The sequence below is a fragment of the Hakea prostrata genome, chromosome 1 (genome assembly GCF_041222555.1).
Source record: "Hakea prostrata isolate BN-2017 chromosome 1, UWA_Hpros_2, whole genome shotgun sequence".
In the NCBI taxonomy this organism is placed as follows: Eukaryota; Viridiplantae; Streptophyta; class Magnoliopsida; order Proteales; family Proteaceae; genus Hakea; species Hakea prostrata.
The window spans coordinates 19305671-19324947 of NC_142600.1; the positions used below are offsets into that span (position 1 = coordinate 19305671).

A 19277-nucleotide genomic window follows, 5' to 3' on the forward strand; every position below is an offset into this window, starting at 1 on the left:
ATAGCATATATTTAAGGGCCAGTTTGTTACTCGATTATGGAAATTTCTTGATAAAATCAATAGAATTATGATTCATAAAATTAACTGTTTGGTTAAGGGCCTGTTTGGTTACATGAGTCTGAAGATTTCAAATATCTAGAGATTTCAAATCTATAGATTTCAAATTTATGGAGTCATAATTTTTAAAATTAAGTGTTTGGTTGTGGAATGAAATTTGTGGATTTATCCTAAAAAATTATTTGATCGACATGATTTTTGTGAATGTGCAAGTGTATAGCTTTTTTGAAATCTCTGGATTTCACCCTTTACCCATAAATCTACAGATTCACGTTTTTAGTGTAAAAAGGTGAATCTCTAGATTTCATGAATCTAGAGATTTTTACAACCAAACGGGTATAATTCTCAGATTCATGAATCCAGAGATTTGAAATCTCTGGAGTCAAGTAACCAAACAGGCCCTAACTGAATCTATGATTTGGAGAGTTCTATTAAGGTGATTTTATGAATATGCAAATGTTTAGTACTTTCTTAATAGCGACAAAATCTCTAGATTTCACCTCATACCTATAAATTTAGGTAAATCCCTAGATTTCATGAATCTGCGATTCACACAACCAAATGATTATAAATTTCTCATTTATGAATCCAAAGATTTGAATGCTAAAATGTGCTTCAACATTTGATTCAGACTTGTGCTAAAAAAGGCCTGAGGTACCTTGAACTGTTGAAATCGAGACGTCGCTCATACAGTGACATTTTTGTCGGATGCAGCTTAGAAAAAGAATTCAATGATCAAGTAAAGACCCATGATACTTTCCTATAATCAGCAGCTACACCGATGCAAACACCCTTGGCTAGATACCAATAGAAGAATTCACAACAAAGACCAGAAGTATTGGTCAATGATGGGTTAGTTGAACAGTTAAAAGCCCAAACTCTCATGGAGAGGTGTCATGGAGAGAGGTCTTCGCTTCGCACCATCCAGTAGCACACACATTAGTAAGTACTCCCCTCCCCTTAATATAAACTTGCCGGCTACCAAAAAAACAAAAAAGAAAAAACGGTTGCAAACACCCTTGGCTAAATACCAGTAGAAGAATTCACAACAAAGACCAGAAGTATTGGTCAAGTACACTAGCTTTCCGTTGGCATGACATTAGACACTACCGAGCTTCATTCAATCCTCTGTTTCTTCCTTCTTTAAAATATCAATCAGAGAAGCATCTCTGTAATTTATTCCACCATTAGGTTCCTCTTTAGGATGTGTTGCTTGATGAGCTCCGAACATGACAACAGCTAGTTCTTTGACATAGGCCATCCCCTCCCCAAGTGTTGCCAAAAGAATTGTTAAACCAAAGGGCATTGAAAACAAGAAAAGCAGAATAGGTTTCTAATTTCTATAACATTCTCACCCTGTCCCTGAGAACATTCCACGATTCTAGAATGAGAAGGTGGGCTTATAGCCGAGAATGTTCTTGCCTTCCACATTGAATTCTAACCCAGAAAACATTCTAAAAAATGCATAGCAAACATAGCCTTAAAACATCTGATTCAGGTAAAGGCACCTAAAATCAGTTACAAACACCTAAGCACAGCCTAGAAATACATACAAAACACATCCTTAAAAACCTAATTCAGCCATAACCACGCCTTAGACACAGCCTTGTGGATCAGCTGAAAGACATTTCCATGGATTAAGCGGAAAGCATCACAAAGAAGCACCACAAATGTTCAACCAGAACTTAGGTTATGGAATAATGAATTTCAATTTCTCTTTGGTACATTAATACCAGTAACCAATCAATACCAAACCATATTAAGCAAAACACTATAGAAGCTCAGCCAACCGGCATGACATTGACTATCAAGTTGAAGTTGGCATCAAGAGCTCAAACAACTAGCCCATACATACCTATGGGCATTATTGATTCATAGCAATCTGATGCGGGCAGTTTCCATCGTTGGAATATTCATTTGGGGGCAAGAAAAAAAGTCTAAACAGAGAAATAACAATGAAATATATGACAACCTACAGAACTAAAATCTTCTTCAGAGTATGGCAGCATTTCATTGAAGCATCTACCGACAGAAATTTAATTACTGGCTCAGCACAAGTGCAGAAACTAAAGCCAATTCTAAGATAGGTTGATCCACAACAAAGTTTTTCGGTACCAAAAATCCCCTATTGCCACTTGCCAGGGAGAGTTCACCAGTATTAACTATAGGATTGCCAGTCTGCCATCCTTTACTCTTAACAGTAAAGATAGCACAAATTATAATTAAGCTTCCTTCTTAGACCCTAAGTATAAAACAAAGCAATAGCAAAAGAAACTCAGAAAAGCCAGAGAACGAAAAACCCTAAAAGAAACATAGCAGGTTACACCAGCAGGAAACTTAACAAGTTAAAAACTGCAAAACTTAATATGACATTGAAATTGACCATTCGTCTTCAAAATTTGGTTTAACAAAAGGATCCATGTATCTTTTAAGTAAAAAAACAGAGAACAGCACATCAAAAGGGAACCAAACCCATTACTTCGACTACAACTACGAACACATTAAAACTACGAAAATTAATATTTCCTTGCACCAGCACCTCCATAGCCACCACCCCTGTTGAAAGGGGCTGGCTGAGAAACATTGGTATCAGCTTGCTTGATGACACCAGGAAGATCAGCCATGCCGAGGGCAGTAAGCATCTCAATAGTCTCCTTGTCGACCTCAATGGCATCGACCTTAATAGCAGATTCGTCAGGTACAAAGTCCATACGCCTCTCGCGCTCCTCTTCCTGGAGTTTGAGAGAGATCCCACGAACTGGACCTCTTTGAATGCGCTTCATAAGATGGGTAGAGAACCCAGCGATCTTGTTGCGAAGACGCTTGGAAGGAATGATGGCAACCTCTTCTAAGATCTTCTTGTTGGTGTGAAAATCCAGCGTCATTCGAGAGTAGTACCTCTCAATCACCTGTCGAGAGGATTTCTTGACCGTCTTGGTGCGAACGCGTCCCATGGTGACAACTACTGATGCAGAGAATGCGAACGGGGGTGGGGAGAAGACTAAACCTGCACAGAGGTGGCAACGCCAAACACCAACTGAGACGGTAGAGAAAACTAGGGTTTCGCGTTATCACTATTTATATTCACCAGATGCGCTCTGCAGGTTATTAGTTTGCACTTTCAGTTTAGGGTTAGGTTAAACCGGTCAGACCGCCTACCTCAGAGCTATTATGGTCCACCCAACTTCTCAAACCATGTCGATTTTTTTTTTCCGGAAACAAAGGATTTATATATTGGGAATGAGGGTATTACATAATAGGGGGGGAGTATGCTTCTCAGACGGAGGAGATTCAAACCTTGATCTCCTACTTGAAATTGTTGATCTTTTACCAAAGCCACCTTTCGGATTCATGTCTATTTTTTTATGGTTGAAGTTCTCAAGTAGCATTTTTTCGAGATTCAACACCGCAAGTATCCAAAAATTACATGTATTGTAAACTTTTTTTGCCCAACTAAGAACTACATTAAACTCACATTTCTCTTAAGGTAAAAAAAACTTAACACAATACAACACTATGGATGGGATATTCCACCAAAATCTATCAAGAAAAGTCGATTTATTGTTGTCTTTTAGGTATCTTCTGAGTGACCATCTTCTGAAGATCTTCATTTTCTTTAGTCAGAATGTCGATTCTCTTGCCACGTTCAGCAGAGATCCCTTCATGTTTCTTCAGCTCATGATTTATGGCTCCAATGTGGCTATTGGCCAAATCAAGATCCATTTTGAGACAACCGACTGTGGCATTTTCTTCTTCAAGCGTAGCCGCCTCCTTCAATCTGGCAAACTTAGAGTTTGCCGACCTCATCTATTCTTCATAATATTGAAGTCGGGAGAAGCTGCGACCCACTCGGTTGGGAGCCTCAATTTGTTGGTAAAAATTCTCCACAAGCATCCTGAGAAGATGGAAGATTGTCAAAAAAATTATGAAGGATGTTATGATCAAGAAGTTAGTGAACCAGAAAAGTCAATTACCTGGTGGAAGTACGGACAAATGCATCATCGCTGAGAGAGTCCAAATACTCCAAAGAATAAATCAAAGTTCAAAAGAAATATCGAGTTCAATGGCAATAAAATAAACTAAATTATCTTCTTTCCAATTTTTCTCTCTAAAACTAAAGTCTTCTCTTCTAAAATAACAAGATAGGGAGTCCTCCAATTCTTATTCAAGGACTTCTCAAAATGCCTGACGATCTGCCTTCTCCAGCCATCAATGGGTGTTATAAGCGCACTCTAAGCATCCGCAGGAGGCTTCGTGAACCACATCTCCGTCTCCCACTGACGGTGCCATGCTCTCTTCAAATAAGAAGTTGGACTCGTATAAAAATTCTTTGGTTTCTGAGGACGTGTTACCATTTGTACAGTATAATATAATATACAACGAAAAAGAATGAGTTCGACGAACTCCAGTAAGAATAACACATTTCTCATACATATGTCAACACAATTAATGCATATATGAAACGAATGATATGCAATAATATGAACGCTACTAAGATCTAACTATGCAAGTCTTTAGACAGTTGACATGCTTTAAGATAAAACACCAACCCTCCTCTGGGTAGGTCTAGTCACTCTGATCTCTCATGGACTGGTTACCTCTATTGGGATCCCGGATAAGGGGGTTAAGTCCTCATCAGTCGTCCATGGCTGGGATGGTCAACACTCTCTTACCACGACCATTGGCATGAGTACCGGCGCATGTCGTGGTTTCTAATCCAATGCAAGGTCATACTAGTAACACACTATATGAAGTCCAGATACTTCCCCTATGACACCAACCAACTCGGTTCTGATGTTTGTGCTCCCCCAACGGTTTTACAACCACAATTATGTGGGGCCCACAAGTAAAAAATAATAAAATATTTTAAAAAATCTCATAACCCTAATCTTGTGGGTCCCCCTGTAATTTGTGGTCAATAGCCATCGGAGAGCACTCTCTGCTCCCCGTCTAGAGAGATGATCCGGACTCTTCAGTCACTTGGGCCTCTGGATTAGGCTCCTACCATGTTGCACATTACAACTATGGCGATGTTCCTCGTTCGGATATGTTACAATGGTTCGTTAATCTAGCAAAGCAGGCCCTTATGTTCGAGGCCCATTAAATATGTATGATTTGCTACCATCTATCCTATGTAATTTTAATAATTATTAAAATATATATTACCCAAACTAACCGAAACTAGAATAAAATTGTTATTTTGCAAATGGGCTATGTTTGGGCTTGGTGTTTTTCAACCCAAAGCCATTAAGCCCAAACCAAAACAGCCCCCAACCAAACCATTGACACCCCTACCTAGGCCTCCATCTCTCTTGCTTTTACAAAGAGTATCCCAACTTACCCAATTTATGCCTTTATCCTGGTCATTCTTCTATATTATCCGGTCTTTTGCTACACTTGGTGACACAGTTGTTAAGTATCAGGAAGCAAAACATCGCATATACAAGCATGGTAAAGGCCACAACCTTAATTGAGACTTTCTTACCAGTGAGGGATACCAATTTTGCCTTCTACCTTGTGAACTTGCTATTCACTCTATCCAAGATGAAGGAGAAAGTCTAGACTTAGGACTTCCAATGGAGGATGGAAGCCCCAAGTAAGTCCCATGGGATTGGACTCATAAATGTCTAAGGTGAAGGTGATGTCAGCCATAATGTTTTGGGGGGGGGGGGATTTTGGAACTGAACAGAACTAGATTTCTCATGATTGATATGTAGTCTTGAGACCATTTCATAGTCTTGTAGGGGTACATTTATCTGAGAAGCACTAGAAATGGAGGCTAAGGAGAAAAACATACAATCATCAACAAAAAAACAAATGGTTGATCTCAAGAGCATGATAAGAGAGATTGATACAAGGTAATTTGGGATCCGATAATTGGAAATCGGTCCTGGAATAAGGTCTAGTGACATAATATGAAGATATAGGGACTCAAATGACAACCTTGCACAATACCCCTCTGAGAAGTAATGCTAGCCTTAATCTGATACTTTAGAATGGTGGTGCACTACATTACATATTGAGTCCATTGGTCAACAAGTCTCCGGGTGTCTTAAAGTATGTTCAATAAAATCTCACTCTAATTTGTCATTGGCCATGCACAAATATAGTGTCACAACCATGTACCTACTTTTGTATTGGGATTTTTTTTTCAAAAAATGAAGGTACTCGTGAGCAAGATATATGTTATCTATAAATGGCTTACCCTAGGACAAAGACATTCGAGTCCGACTAATTTATGGACTGCAAAATGAAATTTAATCCATTAGTCAGACATTTCGCTATAACTATGTAAAGAGTGGTAGAAAAACTAATGGGTCACAAATGGGAGACTTCCTAGGGGTTGGTCTCTTTGAGATGAGGGAAATAATACTTTGTTCAAGCTTTTTGGCATGAAGCCTCGACTAAAGAAATGTTGGACTCTCTGCATGAGGTCATTTCCAATGATTTTTCAGTGTTTTAGAAGAAACTAGCAGGAAGATCATCTATACCATGAGCTTTAGTTCCCTTTATCTGAAATAGGGTCCTTTTAATCTCTTTAGTCAAAAAAACAGTTACACAAAGCATTAATGTCCCAAGCAGTAGTACAGAGAACAGTGCTAAGAAGGAATGCATGAAGAGGGTGGGGAAAGGATGAAGAAAATAGAAAGTGAAATGGGACCTAATTTCACACAACCAATTCTAGAAGCTGTCCCTCAACTTGTGAATTGAATTTTTTTGTCTCCTATTGGCTATAGATGCATAGAAAAATTGTGTTCTTGTCCCCCTCTACCATTTAAGATAAATCACAAGGGTAATTTCTATATGACTGTATTTTGATAATCTCATTTCAGATTTCTTTTATTATAGTCTCCTACATTGAAAATTTTGCTTCTCATTCTCCATTGATGTTTTTAAATGCTTGGATTAGTTTGTTCTTGTAAATTATCACCCCTAACCCACTATCTAATTACGCGTCTTCCTTGCCTCATCCTCTTAGCCCCTCCTCTGTCATTTCATTGAGCTTCATCATTCAAATCATTGGTTTGAGTAGTCATTTGGCTTTGATACCTCGAAATAACTGATTGATAAGATTTTGCTCATCCAATGATTTGAAGAGAGATCCCCCCCCCCAACCTTTTCTTGGTAAACAAACATTCATTCCATTAAATAGGACCCACTCTTGGAGTCAAGATTTACATAACTCCAACACTTGCTCATCAAAAATAGCCCAAACAATTCTTTTGTGGCCAAAAAATGTATTGTAAGTTTGTAATGCTTTTTTTTTGAATGAGGTTCATCCGGGCCAGCTTGTGTGCACCACGATTACATCCTCAAGGCGCTTTTTATATAATTAATATGTTAGAAATCATTAAATGGGCAGCAAGTAAAAGACTATAGAATTGATGAAATAGAACTTATCTGATTCGAAGAGATATCCAAGTCTTTGTTGAAGTGAAGAAGAAATCGAAACATCACTAAGCATCCGATGCATCGAGGAAACAATATGATAACAACAAGAATAACCGACACGGTGAGGAGGCGACATATCAGACCCAAGGTATGAACGCCCCATAGTGCGACGGGTGATCATGACGCCTCACCTCCAAGATACAACCCTAGTTCCAATGGCAGCACCCCAATGGAATCACGCAAAGAACCCGAAGGAGACCACAAACCATAAAAACGCCACACCTTAAAGAAAATCAAGATACTAATATTTGTGTTAAAATGTAGAGTACAGGGACAACCCCTCTTATAAGAAGAGGAAGAGACACCATAAAGGGTACCAAAACATACCCCCGATCATGCTTTCCTTAAGTATTGTTTGTTAGCCATTCAAACAAGACTTCCATAGACTACCCATTGGCTATTTAGGTATCTAAATAGGGAATAACATTTCCTCTAACCCTTCATAGTAGAACACAAAAAATATTTTAAATCTTATAATTTAAAAATAAATTTATATTCCAACAATATAGGCGGGACTTTGCCTTGGCCCCGAGAGGATTCGAACTCTGACCTCCTATGTGGAAGCATTGGTCTTTGCCAACTGAACCACCCTCGGGGTTAAGCTTGTAACATTACATTCTCTTAGAACAAAACAAAAACTACAAGATTGCATTTCAGAGGAATGATCCCCTTCTTAGCGAAGCATTCCTTAAATTTTCTCACCCTTGCAAATTGCACCACGCAATGATTAAAATCATAGGGGAAGTTAAATTTGTGGGCTTAGGGATATGAGACATTTTTTTGGGGTGGGTTTTGACATCCTTAAACAGACTTACAAGTTCATATGCACTAAGGTCTTTTACATTGTTTACCTAAAAAATAAAAATAAAAGGTCTTTTAAATATTTAACGTTTATTTGACATTGAACTTTAGAGTTTCCTACAAACATGGATTCTTAATTTTTGAGCTTCTTCTTGCAATAAAGATTTAGAGATTTAAAAATTTTGGTATAAAAGTGCTTTTTATATATAAGAAAATTGGGAATGAAAATATTACATACATTGCAGACAATTTATTTTTTTTTGGGTAGAATATCAAGATGTAGAGATCAGACCGATGAAAAGTTAAGACCCATCATTGTTCATATCTTGGTCGTAAAAGTCCCATTCTTGATATAGTATATCATATTTTTCTTGAACATCTTTTAATTGCTAAGACAAAAAGATGAGAGGTTGATCTTTGTATTAATATTGCTCACAAAGTCGTGCAATAATTGAAAAATATACCCATCCCTTAGCAATGATTGAACCCTTTGAAAAAGTCCCACCAAAGTTAAAGGTGGAATAGTTAAAATACAAAAAGCTCTTAATTTATGATAATGCATTCCCATTACCTATTTAAACTCTTTTAAAAGTTTTATTATCCATTAAATGAAATATATTAATCATTAGTCAAAGTATACAGCTCATTAGACAACTCAAAACAAGGTTACATAATTTGTGCGGGTACAAAGAAGATTAGAAGAAACCCTAGAAGCTAAGATCAATTAAACCCTGTAAGCTAAGGATCTGTTTGGTAATTCACCGGAAAACAAGTTTCTAGTTTTTCTTGTTTTTAAAATAAGAAAGTGAGTGGAAAACCATTTGATAAAACTATATTGTTTCTAATGATTTTTGCATTATAAATTAAAATTTATAAGAATGTTTGTCTTGAAAACACTTTCGAGTCCTTGTTCTTCAAATGCGATTCTTGTTCTTCACTTCTTAGTCTTGGTCCACCTTTAAAAACAAATTTTTTCAAATAATTTTAAAAATGTTTTTAGTTCTAGAAATACTCAAAACTATTTTCCGTGTTTTTCAAAACAGAAACACTGGTGGGATAGTGACCCCTAAAATCTTCATTATTATTTTTTAATAATTTATCTCTCTGTCTTTTTTTTTTTTTTGGATAATCAGAAAGAATAAGAAGTCATATATGATCGATTCTCCTCCACTAAAAGCGTCTTTAATGTAAAGTTGTCAAAAACGGACAAGCACTAATAGCAACCCTAACCACTTAAGTAGTTCTCCTATTCTGGCACAAATTTTTATCACGAATGGACAAATATACCCCTATTCCTCAACTATTCAATTTTTCCTCTTTCAAAATACATATGGACCAAATAGTAAAAGCAACCCTAGCTCACCCTGTCTCTGTCTTGGATATTTTCTTGGGATTCTAGGTCTAAAAACAGCATCTCCAGATAGGCCACGGGTTCACCACGCGCCTTTTCTACTAAAGCAATCCCGTCCGTCCACGTGGAACTAATTCAATGGTCAAGGTCGCCTAGAACCCTCTATATTATCCCCTAAACCACATTTCTTCTGAATCATCACCCTCTTCTCCTTCTCTGCATCTTTCTCAGCCTCTCTCTCTCTCTCTCTCTCTCGTTCTGTTCTTGCTCTCCATCTTGAGGTTTCGTTCTTCCGATCTCTCTCGCGTTTCATTCTTGATCAGAGATCATGCTTCTAAGAGCTTCAGCTTCCGTGTTCTCTCTCTCGAGCACACAAGGGGCCGGTCGGAGCCCTGTTCATTCTTTTTCTTCTTCTGTTTCGCTGTTGGGATCGAATGCATCTTCTTCCTTTCTGCCGATTCAAGCGGCAAGAAAGGGGGAAAGATTGGTTGTCTCGGCCGCAGCGAATGAATCGAATAGTCAGTTAGTGACAGGAGTTGTATTTGAGCCCTTCGAGGAGATGAAGAAGGTTTCTCTGCCTTCTCTCGTTCCCGTCGCTCCTCATCAGTCACTTGCTCGTCATTTGTACGCTGATGAGTGTGAGGCTGCCTTGAATGAACAAATCAAGTGCGTCTTGCTGCCATTTCTTGTGTCGTATTTCTTATTGGTCGTATCTGATCGTTTCTAGGAATTCTGGATTCTTCGCGATGTTTCGCTTGTATTATGATTTATGTCCATTTCGTATGTTTTTGAATTTTTTTTCTATCTATTATTGTCGGTGTTTCAAGGTCTTTCTGTTGTATTTTAATTTTATGTCTGTTTGACATGCTCTATATCCCTTTGCATCTGCCATTGTTAGTGTTCCCCTGTTTCTTCTCATTGAGTCCCATTCTTCGGTGTATCTGAACTGTCTTCTTTTATATTGATATTATTATTTGAATCGATCTATGATCTGGCTATGTTTGTTAGCATATGTGTTATGAATTTTGCATTTCAATATTATGATCTTGTGTTGTCTATGATTTTCTTCAAAATCTGTCTCTGTTCGTTTGTGGTTGTTAATCAGGTTTCATCAACAGTAGATATGGTTTTCTTGGATCTTTGGCTGCTAAGGACTTGCGTTTACTTCTCGTTCATTGCTTCTATTGTTGTTTTTAATGTCCTTCTTTCAGCCTTTACTTGAAAAGCTTATCATCGATTTCCGTAGTCTTATGATTCTGCTTCTACGAGTATTAATTATTACTCTCTTCCTCACTGTTATTTGTTATCGTTCATTGCCTGACTTGCAGTGTGGAGTACAATGTGTCATATGTGTATCACGCCCTGTACGCCTATTTTGACCGGGATAATGTTGCTCTCAAGGGCCTTGCCAAGTAATGCCTGAACCTCCCTTCATTCGAATGCACTCATACCCATTTACTTTGACTATTTCAATTGCTAGCACATCGATCTGATATGAACTTCTGTTGCTTTCAGATTTTTCAAGGAATCAAGTGAAGAAGAAAGAGGACATGCAGAAAAACTGATGGAATATCAGGTGTTCATCAAATCTCAAGTCCTTGTAGTCTTGTTGTTTGTCTGTTTTATTTCATGTATTCTCTGTTCAGTTCCTGGGGCCTTATTATAACACCGATATGCCATGATATAATTATCAGAACATGAGAGGAGGAAGAGTACAGCTACGGCGTATCGTCTCACCCCAGTCTGAATTTGATCACGAGGAGAAAGGAGATGCACTCTATGGTAGGTGAACATTCTTTCTGTTGGTGCACATGGCAATGGATGAAATGCTGGGATGTATTCCTACTAATATTCATTTTATAATATGACAATGCATTTGTACCTGATGATTCATTCTTTTATAACTCAGGTAATTGTGTGCAAGTGTTATGCATCACCATGCATTTGTGTCCGCTATATTTCTTCCATGTTTTTATCTATGATCAGCAAATACTTGTGGAAGCATATTTTAACTTATTGCAAAATGAAGTTGCTTTGGATCCCCTTGTGGTGTTGATGCAAGGCTGTTGGTTGGCATTGGGGGTATTTGCGAGTCATCTTTTATGTTCATCCTTCAACTGAATGTTCAAAATTCTGTGTTTTAATTGCATGAAGTGTCTAATTCCTGAGAATTAGAGGGTGAGTATATATATCTTTCTATATATATCATTACTGCATCTTTCTCTGTGAAAACCACCCTCCCTGATGATATGCAAGTGCAATGACACATGATATCACAAGTGGATGGACACTGTTAAATCCTTTACTTTGTGTTAATTCCTAGGGGCGCATATCAGTATTATGAATGAATAGAGATGGCCCTATACTTATAAGCAATGAAGGAAAAAAGAAAGAAAAGAAAAAAATCTTCAGTGTGTACTGAAACCTAAATGAACATGCATGGTTGTGAAATTTGTAATGTCTCTGTGATCTAGGCATTAAGCATTGCTATATTACTGTATTGTATTAAAATGTGGATGTTTCTGTTCATGGGCATGCAAGTAATTGGTGTTTTGGCACTCCACATGATAGAAACATGGGTGTGTCTGTTCACAAGCTTGCATATAATTTTGCTTCTTCATGCCACATGATAGAGAAATTGATATCCTTGTTCATGAGCATGCGTTTGGTGGTGGTTCTCAACAATACATGAATCAAATAGACTGTATCAAATGAATCTAGAGGGTGTAGACACTGTGAAAGTGGGTTTTGATTGCGGTTGAGCTTCAATGCTGCGCATTAAATGCGCAGCACTGTGCTGCCGACGGTCGAGATCAAATCTTGACCGAGATTTCGATCTCAACCATCCATTTCGATTCACAACATAGCCAAAAAGGACGGTCGAGATCGAAATCTTGGTCGAGATTTGATCTCAACCATCGGTAGCTCATGCTGCGCATTTAATGCGCAGCATTGGAGTTTGAGCGTTTTGCTTGACCGTTTTCCATTGTGCCCTGTTCTGTTTAAAGTACTACTTGCTCTCTCATTTTCTGGGATATCATGTTTCCTTTGCATAATAATCATTATTTGTTTCTTCTTTTTTGGTTTTGTTCAGCAATGGAGCTTGCGTTAGCGTTGGAGAAGCTAACAAATGAAAAGCTTCTGAAGTTGCACAGTGTAAAACCCCCGACTCCTCTGTATTTTATGTGCTTTTTCAATGCTTATACCTTTTATTTTTTTCGGAATTAGGGATATTATATAAGGGCATGGGTTATAAATGCAGATTAGCCACCTTTAGTGATATACGTTTTCTAGTTTTTTTCTTTATTATTTTTTATGGGCCCCAAAATGGACTGGTAAAGATTTGCTATTCTTCGTACAATACACGAATATTTGGCTTGGAATTTGACGGATAGGGCTTATTGTGAGTTATGTGTGTTTCTGGCTTATAGGTAGCGGATAAGAGCAATGACCCGCAGATGACTGACTTTATTGAGGGCGAATTTTTGACTGAGCAGGTGAATCTGATATCTCTGTTGTATTTTAACTGCTTGGGTTGATATTGATGAATATGGGCAGTAAGGTTACAGGAGTTAAACCCTCTTGGTTTTGATCTGTCAATGTATACGCAGGTGGAATCCATCAATAAGATTTCCGAATATGTTGCTCAACTGAGAAGGTTGGGCAAAGGACATGGTAGGTTTCTAGTAATAAAACCCATCCAGTGTTTCAATGTTTGAATTTTTTTCTTTTTCGAAATTTGATTGATTTGAAATTTTACTAATAAGAGCGCTTCTATTTGGGGTTGCAGGAGTATGGCATTTCAACCAAATGCTCCTCAATGAAGACAATGGTGCTGCATGAGGGTGTCAAAATATCAGTTTCTGTCTTTATTGTGTTCTCCTTTCAGGATTTAGTTGTAGTGTTTACTTTTGATATAGGCAGTAGTGCACTAGAAAGAAAATGCCAAATGAAAGATATCCTTAACTGTGTAGGGTGTAGATCATAGGACTGTTGACGGTTTTACTATAAAACATTTGGCTCAATTCATTCTACCGAAATTGCTTTCAAATGAAGTTGATCTGAAGACGATGCTAAATTTGATGCTCTTTGTAGACTTTATGCAGGCAACTTCCGTGCCCCATAGTGGGTTCCTTATAGCTTTTAGCTTTGCATCCAACAGTATGAGCATCTCATCTATTTTGCTTCCTTTGTTTATTTGGTCATTATTATTATTACCAACTTCTCATTCGCTCTAAAGGTGTGTTAATAAGTTTTTAAAGGCCGGGTCAGAAATGATGGGTTTTGCCCTAAAATCCTTAAACCTCTGGGAAGATTTATATAATAATATGATGAGGATCCTCCCAAAAAATGATCCAACTGAAGCTGTTGGTGTTGCCTTCAAAATTAAACTCAACTTGGCACATTGAGACAAACAAAGGCCAGACGAGAGATCCGAGAAATCAATCCACCAGTCTCTTTCCAGAAGGTTGGTGGATCATATTAACTTATTATTATTCTGTTTGAGGTATTCTTAAATTAATCAACCAAAATTGAACGCTTCCACATCACCACTTGCCATTAGAGGTCTCAATGGAACGTGATGAAATTATGACTCACCCGGAGGAGACCTGGAGTCTTCTTATGCCCCCACGCAACGCAATAAACGAACAAGACCTGTCAACCACCCAAATTATTTAAATTTTCACCCCACTGAGCACTGTTTTGAGAAAGATGGAAAACTATTGATGATTTTAGTGCACTTTTGGCTATGTTCACTCGTTTCTCATCTTACCAAACAGAGCCCTAAATCTGATATAGCTTGAGAAGCCATCATATTAAGAAATGGCGATTTCAACCACCCAAATTATTTAAATTTTCACCCCACTGAGCACTGTTTTGAGAAAGATGGAAAACTATTGATGATTTTAGTGCACTTTTGGCTATGTTCACTCGTTTCTCATCTTACCAAACAGAGCCCTAAATCTGATATAGCTTGAGAAGCCATCATATTAAGAAATGGCGATTTCATCTAGTACTCCATTTACAGGAGTGTTTGATTTTGTTCACATAATTCAACCTGCAGTTGCTGCTATTTACACCCACAAGGAGGAAAACCCTATTCCCCTTGTACACCATCTAAGAGATAAAAGAATAAGATGATAATATTTGAGTGGTGCAGTACTTGAGAGACCTGAAAACCCTCCTTAAAAGAAGAAGATGTTATGTTTCATCATTTGGCTTAAAGCAAAACTTCCAATAACAGTATCTCTTCTTGCTCTGGTTTTCAGGAACTACTGTAGGAGAGACACAGGAATGAATCATATCCCACATCACTTGAATATCTTCATATTCTCTGCAAGATTCCAGATCCTCAAGAAGTTTCACCAGCCCTTGCCTTCTCTGACCTATCAATCACACACACAGATATGGGAGAGTTAGAGAGAGTTAGAGAGAGAGAGAGAGAGAGAAGATGGAAGAGATTAGATTGCAATATTGCAGGCAAATCTCACCTGCTTTGTGTCTGTAGGTAAGGCGTGAAGTGACAGAGAAGACTAGACGCCTTGTATGGCAGAGGAATTTGGTCTTGAAGCACCACCGTCTCCTCCACCTCTCCATCATCTATCCATCCCTGAAGCCCTGAACACACCAACTCCGTCAGTCCCTTTTATCTTGTCCCAGGTTCCAACCCCTCTGTCCTTCTCACAATAAATTATTCCATGAAAAAGAAAAATCTCCTGACCAAGAAAGCAACAATTAAGAGAATAACAGCCGCAGACATTTCAGTGGGCTTCTGTAAAATTTCACTTTAATGCCTTCAATGCCCTGCCAAACCTAATTAAATGACATTTACACTAAAAAGATCACAGTTTCCTTTTCCTTTTTGTATTGTTTTCGTATGTGGGGGTGGTTGTCTTTATGCAAAATAATTTTCTTTTATTGAGCAGTGTGATAACATTCTTTTCGCCATATAAGTTGTATTACATATTTACATATATTAAAGGGTTTTACCAAAAGCACAATAGAAAATTTTATCTTATCCTTATAGTGCTCTGGTCCCATTGAAATGCATTGCAAAAATTACAGCACAGGAAATTCTCTGCAGACACCTAAAAGATACAATGTGAACCTTATAATAATCCACTCCTTTTCACTCTAGTTTCTTAGATAAGGATGGTATTTACTACCATTCAGTGAATCCATCCTCGGACGACGTCATTAGTAATCCAGAAGATTTTATTCCACCCGAGATGTGTTTGTTTGAAAGACTCAGAGAAGGATTTGGTTAATATTTCCAACCTTTAGATGGGTTGAAATGGAAATTATGATCTTTCTTTTGGGTTAACTCACTTTGCAGAGAAAAAGACAGTGGATTTGAATTGGAGATTTGATTTCCTCGATCTTGGTTTAAAGGTATACTTTGTTTTGTTAGTGCTTTCGGCTCTCAAACCCTAAAGCACGGCTATAGTGTAATGCATCTTTATTGCCCATTTAGGAATGTCTTGCAAAGCTTATTATAATTGTCTTCAAAAGTGTCAAATTTTAATGCATTACTGAAACTTTTGAACAAGGATGAAGACCCACCACGGTTATGAAACTTGGAAGCTTGAAATTTCATGTTTTATTTTCTAGTTTCTTTCGCACATATATTTTTGCCCTAATTTCCCACTTTCTGGTTTCTCCAGTAATGGATAGAACGTGACAAGGCTTGGTAACAATTCTCTTATATCATTATATGTGTCTAGAGGAATTCGAACTCACTTGGTTGTGTACTAATAGATCTGTGAAGCAATAATGTTTTCCCATAATTTCAACTAAATTAGAGATAATTTTAGAGTCACCCAACCAAGGTGGCATGCATAAACCAATTTTTAAAAAATAATGAAAAACATGGAATGCCTACATTAAACATGAGTTTTCCCTGGTTCTGGCTCTCGTACGTCCTCCCAAGCCACTTCATCTTTTCTCTTTTTTGTCTGTACACTTCTCAGAAATACTCGTTAATCACACATTTAGGATAGAGACTTGGACTACCCTACTTTCAAAGACGAGAGATCTATCTTTGATTCACCTTGTTAGTGTTCAGAAGCGGACTCCCTGAGTCCTTCATGATCCGGTGAAGAAAAATGTAACAAGAGTGTTACCCTTTCCCCTAGCAGTAGAGGATTTCATTTCTTATTAAAGATGTAGCTGTAATTTGCTCGAAGGACAAAATGTATGAGTAAACCGTACATCAATAAGGTTGAAACTAACCTTGGATTCTCTGTTGATTCTCACAATGAAGACAAATAATCTGTCTTTATCCCAAAGATCTCTCACCAGGCACACCTGGCAGAGCGTTACCTACCCTTCCTTCATGATTCATGAATATTCCCTTTTGCTGGTTTTTAAGGGGGTTTTAGCATTTGGGTTGGCCTTCATAGGTTGATTGCTTTTCGTAAGCTTTTGCTAAATCTTCCAATCATTCTCTCTCTTTTTTTTGTTTTGGGAATAATCTTCCAATCATTCAAACCTATCATTTGTTCAGGTTATATACATGGTACCCCAATTATCACCTAATCATATTTAGTTAAGACACAAGATCCCATGTTTAATTAGGCCATTTGAAGAAAAAACAAACAAAAAACAGGTCATGCTACACATAATATTACATGAGATTCAGATTTTGTATCATCGTAGAGTCTGTTTTATATTTTTTCTCATCACACATTATGAATAGAGTCTACCTCTAAATACTGATAAAACAAACGAGAGATGAAACCCAATCCTAGTAAACAAACAACAGATGAACTCCTTTCTTAATTTACAGTGAAAAGATGTGAAGAAGACACAGACATGACATCTACATGGGGATAGAGAATCCAGGCTCATGAGGTAAAGTTTCTCTGAGAAAGAAGTGGAACGACATGAAGGGATTGAGGAAGTTTTTGAAGCTTCATCTTTCTGGATCATGGACTGAGTCATTGGTGACTGTGGTAGACTCGATTTGGACTCTTTGATCGGACTCGAGAGAAGAACAAAAACGGGTGCCGGAAGCAAAGATGGAGAACCAAGTAACCACTGGTGTTGCAAAAAGAATGAGGCCTACAGGTACCATCCATTGTTGGCTATTGGTTCGATGGAATCGAAGCTGCCACAAAGCCAACAGTATAGCCCCAACAACGCTGCTCACACATGACGATAGTATCCATATCCATTTCCACACCATTGAAGACTGACTTGGTTCCAAGCCACCAATATTTTCTTCTTCCACTGATCCCATCAATGAAGATGATCTGATCCTTCAAAAGCTATGTAAAACGGTTTTCCTTCCAGGAGGAAAATTCAGGGAAATTAAGCTTCAAGAAATTGAAACAAGGGAACTGGAATTGAGAGTCGTGAATAAATTACTTACTTCGAACCAGAAATCAAGCCCATGTCCGTTCGATAATCTTCTTCTCCTCTGCTGCTACGGTTGTGTTTTTGTGAGCTGAGAGCAAGAGCAAGAGCAAGAGCCGTCTCAGACCTATTGGTGAATGAAAAATATTTTAAAACTCCTTTTTTCCACAGCTGAACAAATTGGAGTGGCATGTTCCACGTCTCGAGATCTCGAGATAGTGGTATTTTTTGACACAACTGCGTTTTTTTTTCTTTTTCTTTTGGTGGGGGGGGGGGGGGGGTGGCTAAGGTAAAGGAGTCTGGATCATGATCTGACCGCTATTGACCACAAATTACAAGGGGCTCACAGGATTAAGGTGATGGATTATTTAAAAAAAATATTATTTTACTTGTGGGTCCACATAGTTTGTGGTTGTAAAGCTGCCAAGGGAGCACACCCATTAGGGGAGATGATCCACAACCGAGGTAAAGTTAGGAACTCAATTGCTATCATTTTCTTGTCCTTGTAGTACTAGCGGTTAGGAACGCGTCATATATTTTGAATTCAAAATTTGATTGCCAAGGTGCCTTCTAGTGACTAGAGAGATTCACATACTTCAGAGTTTGCGCTTGAATCACCTCCCTATTGGGGGAGTAATATGTATTGTTCGACTTCTTTCACCACAAATTTGGGTGAGAGGCATGTGGGATTCACCGGGTGTGTTACTTTTAAATTTTATTTGTATTCAAATGTAACCCCACTTGAATTTGATGACGGCATAACGTCAGGTGATCCCAACTCCCCAAAGTTTAGCAGTGAGACTTGAATATTGTGCATTAAATGCGTAGCACGCCAAACTGTCGGTTTCGCAGGTGGTTGAAAGCAAGACAGATGTCCAATATCCAAATCTTTATCGAGATTTCGATCTCGGCCGTTGGCAGCACTGCTCTTACTCTGTGAATCGGCATAATAATTCATTGAGTAAAAAAAAAAAAAAGTCATCCGCCGGCGGTTAGAAGGGAATCCTCTGGGGTAGGTGGGTTGGGCTTGGGCCCACTCCCTTTTTCGGGCCCTTATTTTATGCAGTTGATAGCAGCCGCTGACATCGGATGAGTCGATCGATCACCCCTTGAAAACGTAGGGTTGATGTTTACCTTCTATATATATATATATATAGAGAGAGAGAGAGAGAGTTATATAAAATCTATTTTTTTGATAAGTAGATATATAAAATCATGATAATCAGTGATCTGCATTCCGCATCTTACCAAATAAAGT

The 19277-nt window shown here is 38.1% G+C and overlaps 2 protein-coding genes across 2 annotated transcripts; one reads left to right on the plus strand and one right to left on the minus strand.

The window, feature by feature from the left end:
* Nucleotides 1–2402: 2402 nt before the first annotated feature.
* LOC149028093 (small ribosomal subunit protein eS17-like) lies at nt 2403–3121 on the minus strand. Its single transcript, XM_089168464.1, has one exon. The coding sequence runs from the start codon at nt 3009–3011 to the stop codon at nt 2574–2576; it is 438 nt and encodes a 145-aa protein (XP_089024590.1). The 5' UTR covers nt 3012–3121; the 3' UTR covers nt 2403–2573.
* A 6749-nt stretch (nt 3122–9870) lies between these two features.
* Nucleotides 9871–13911, plus strand: FER1 (ferretin 1). Its single transcript, XM_089168474.1, has 8 exons — nt 9871–10327; nt 10990–11073; nt 11177–11237; nt 11356–11443; nt 12756–12817; nt 13093–13158; nt 13273–13336; nt 13452–13911. Exons 1-8 carry the CDS (start codon nt 9990–9992, stop codon nt 13502–13504), a joined length of 816 nt encoding a protein of 271 aa, XP_089024600.1. The 5' UTR covers nt 9871–9989; the 3' UTR covers nt 13505–13911.
* Nucleotides 13912–19277: the final 5366 nt, after the last annotated feature.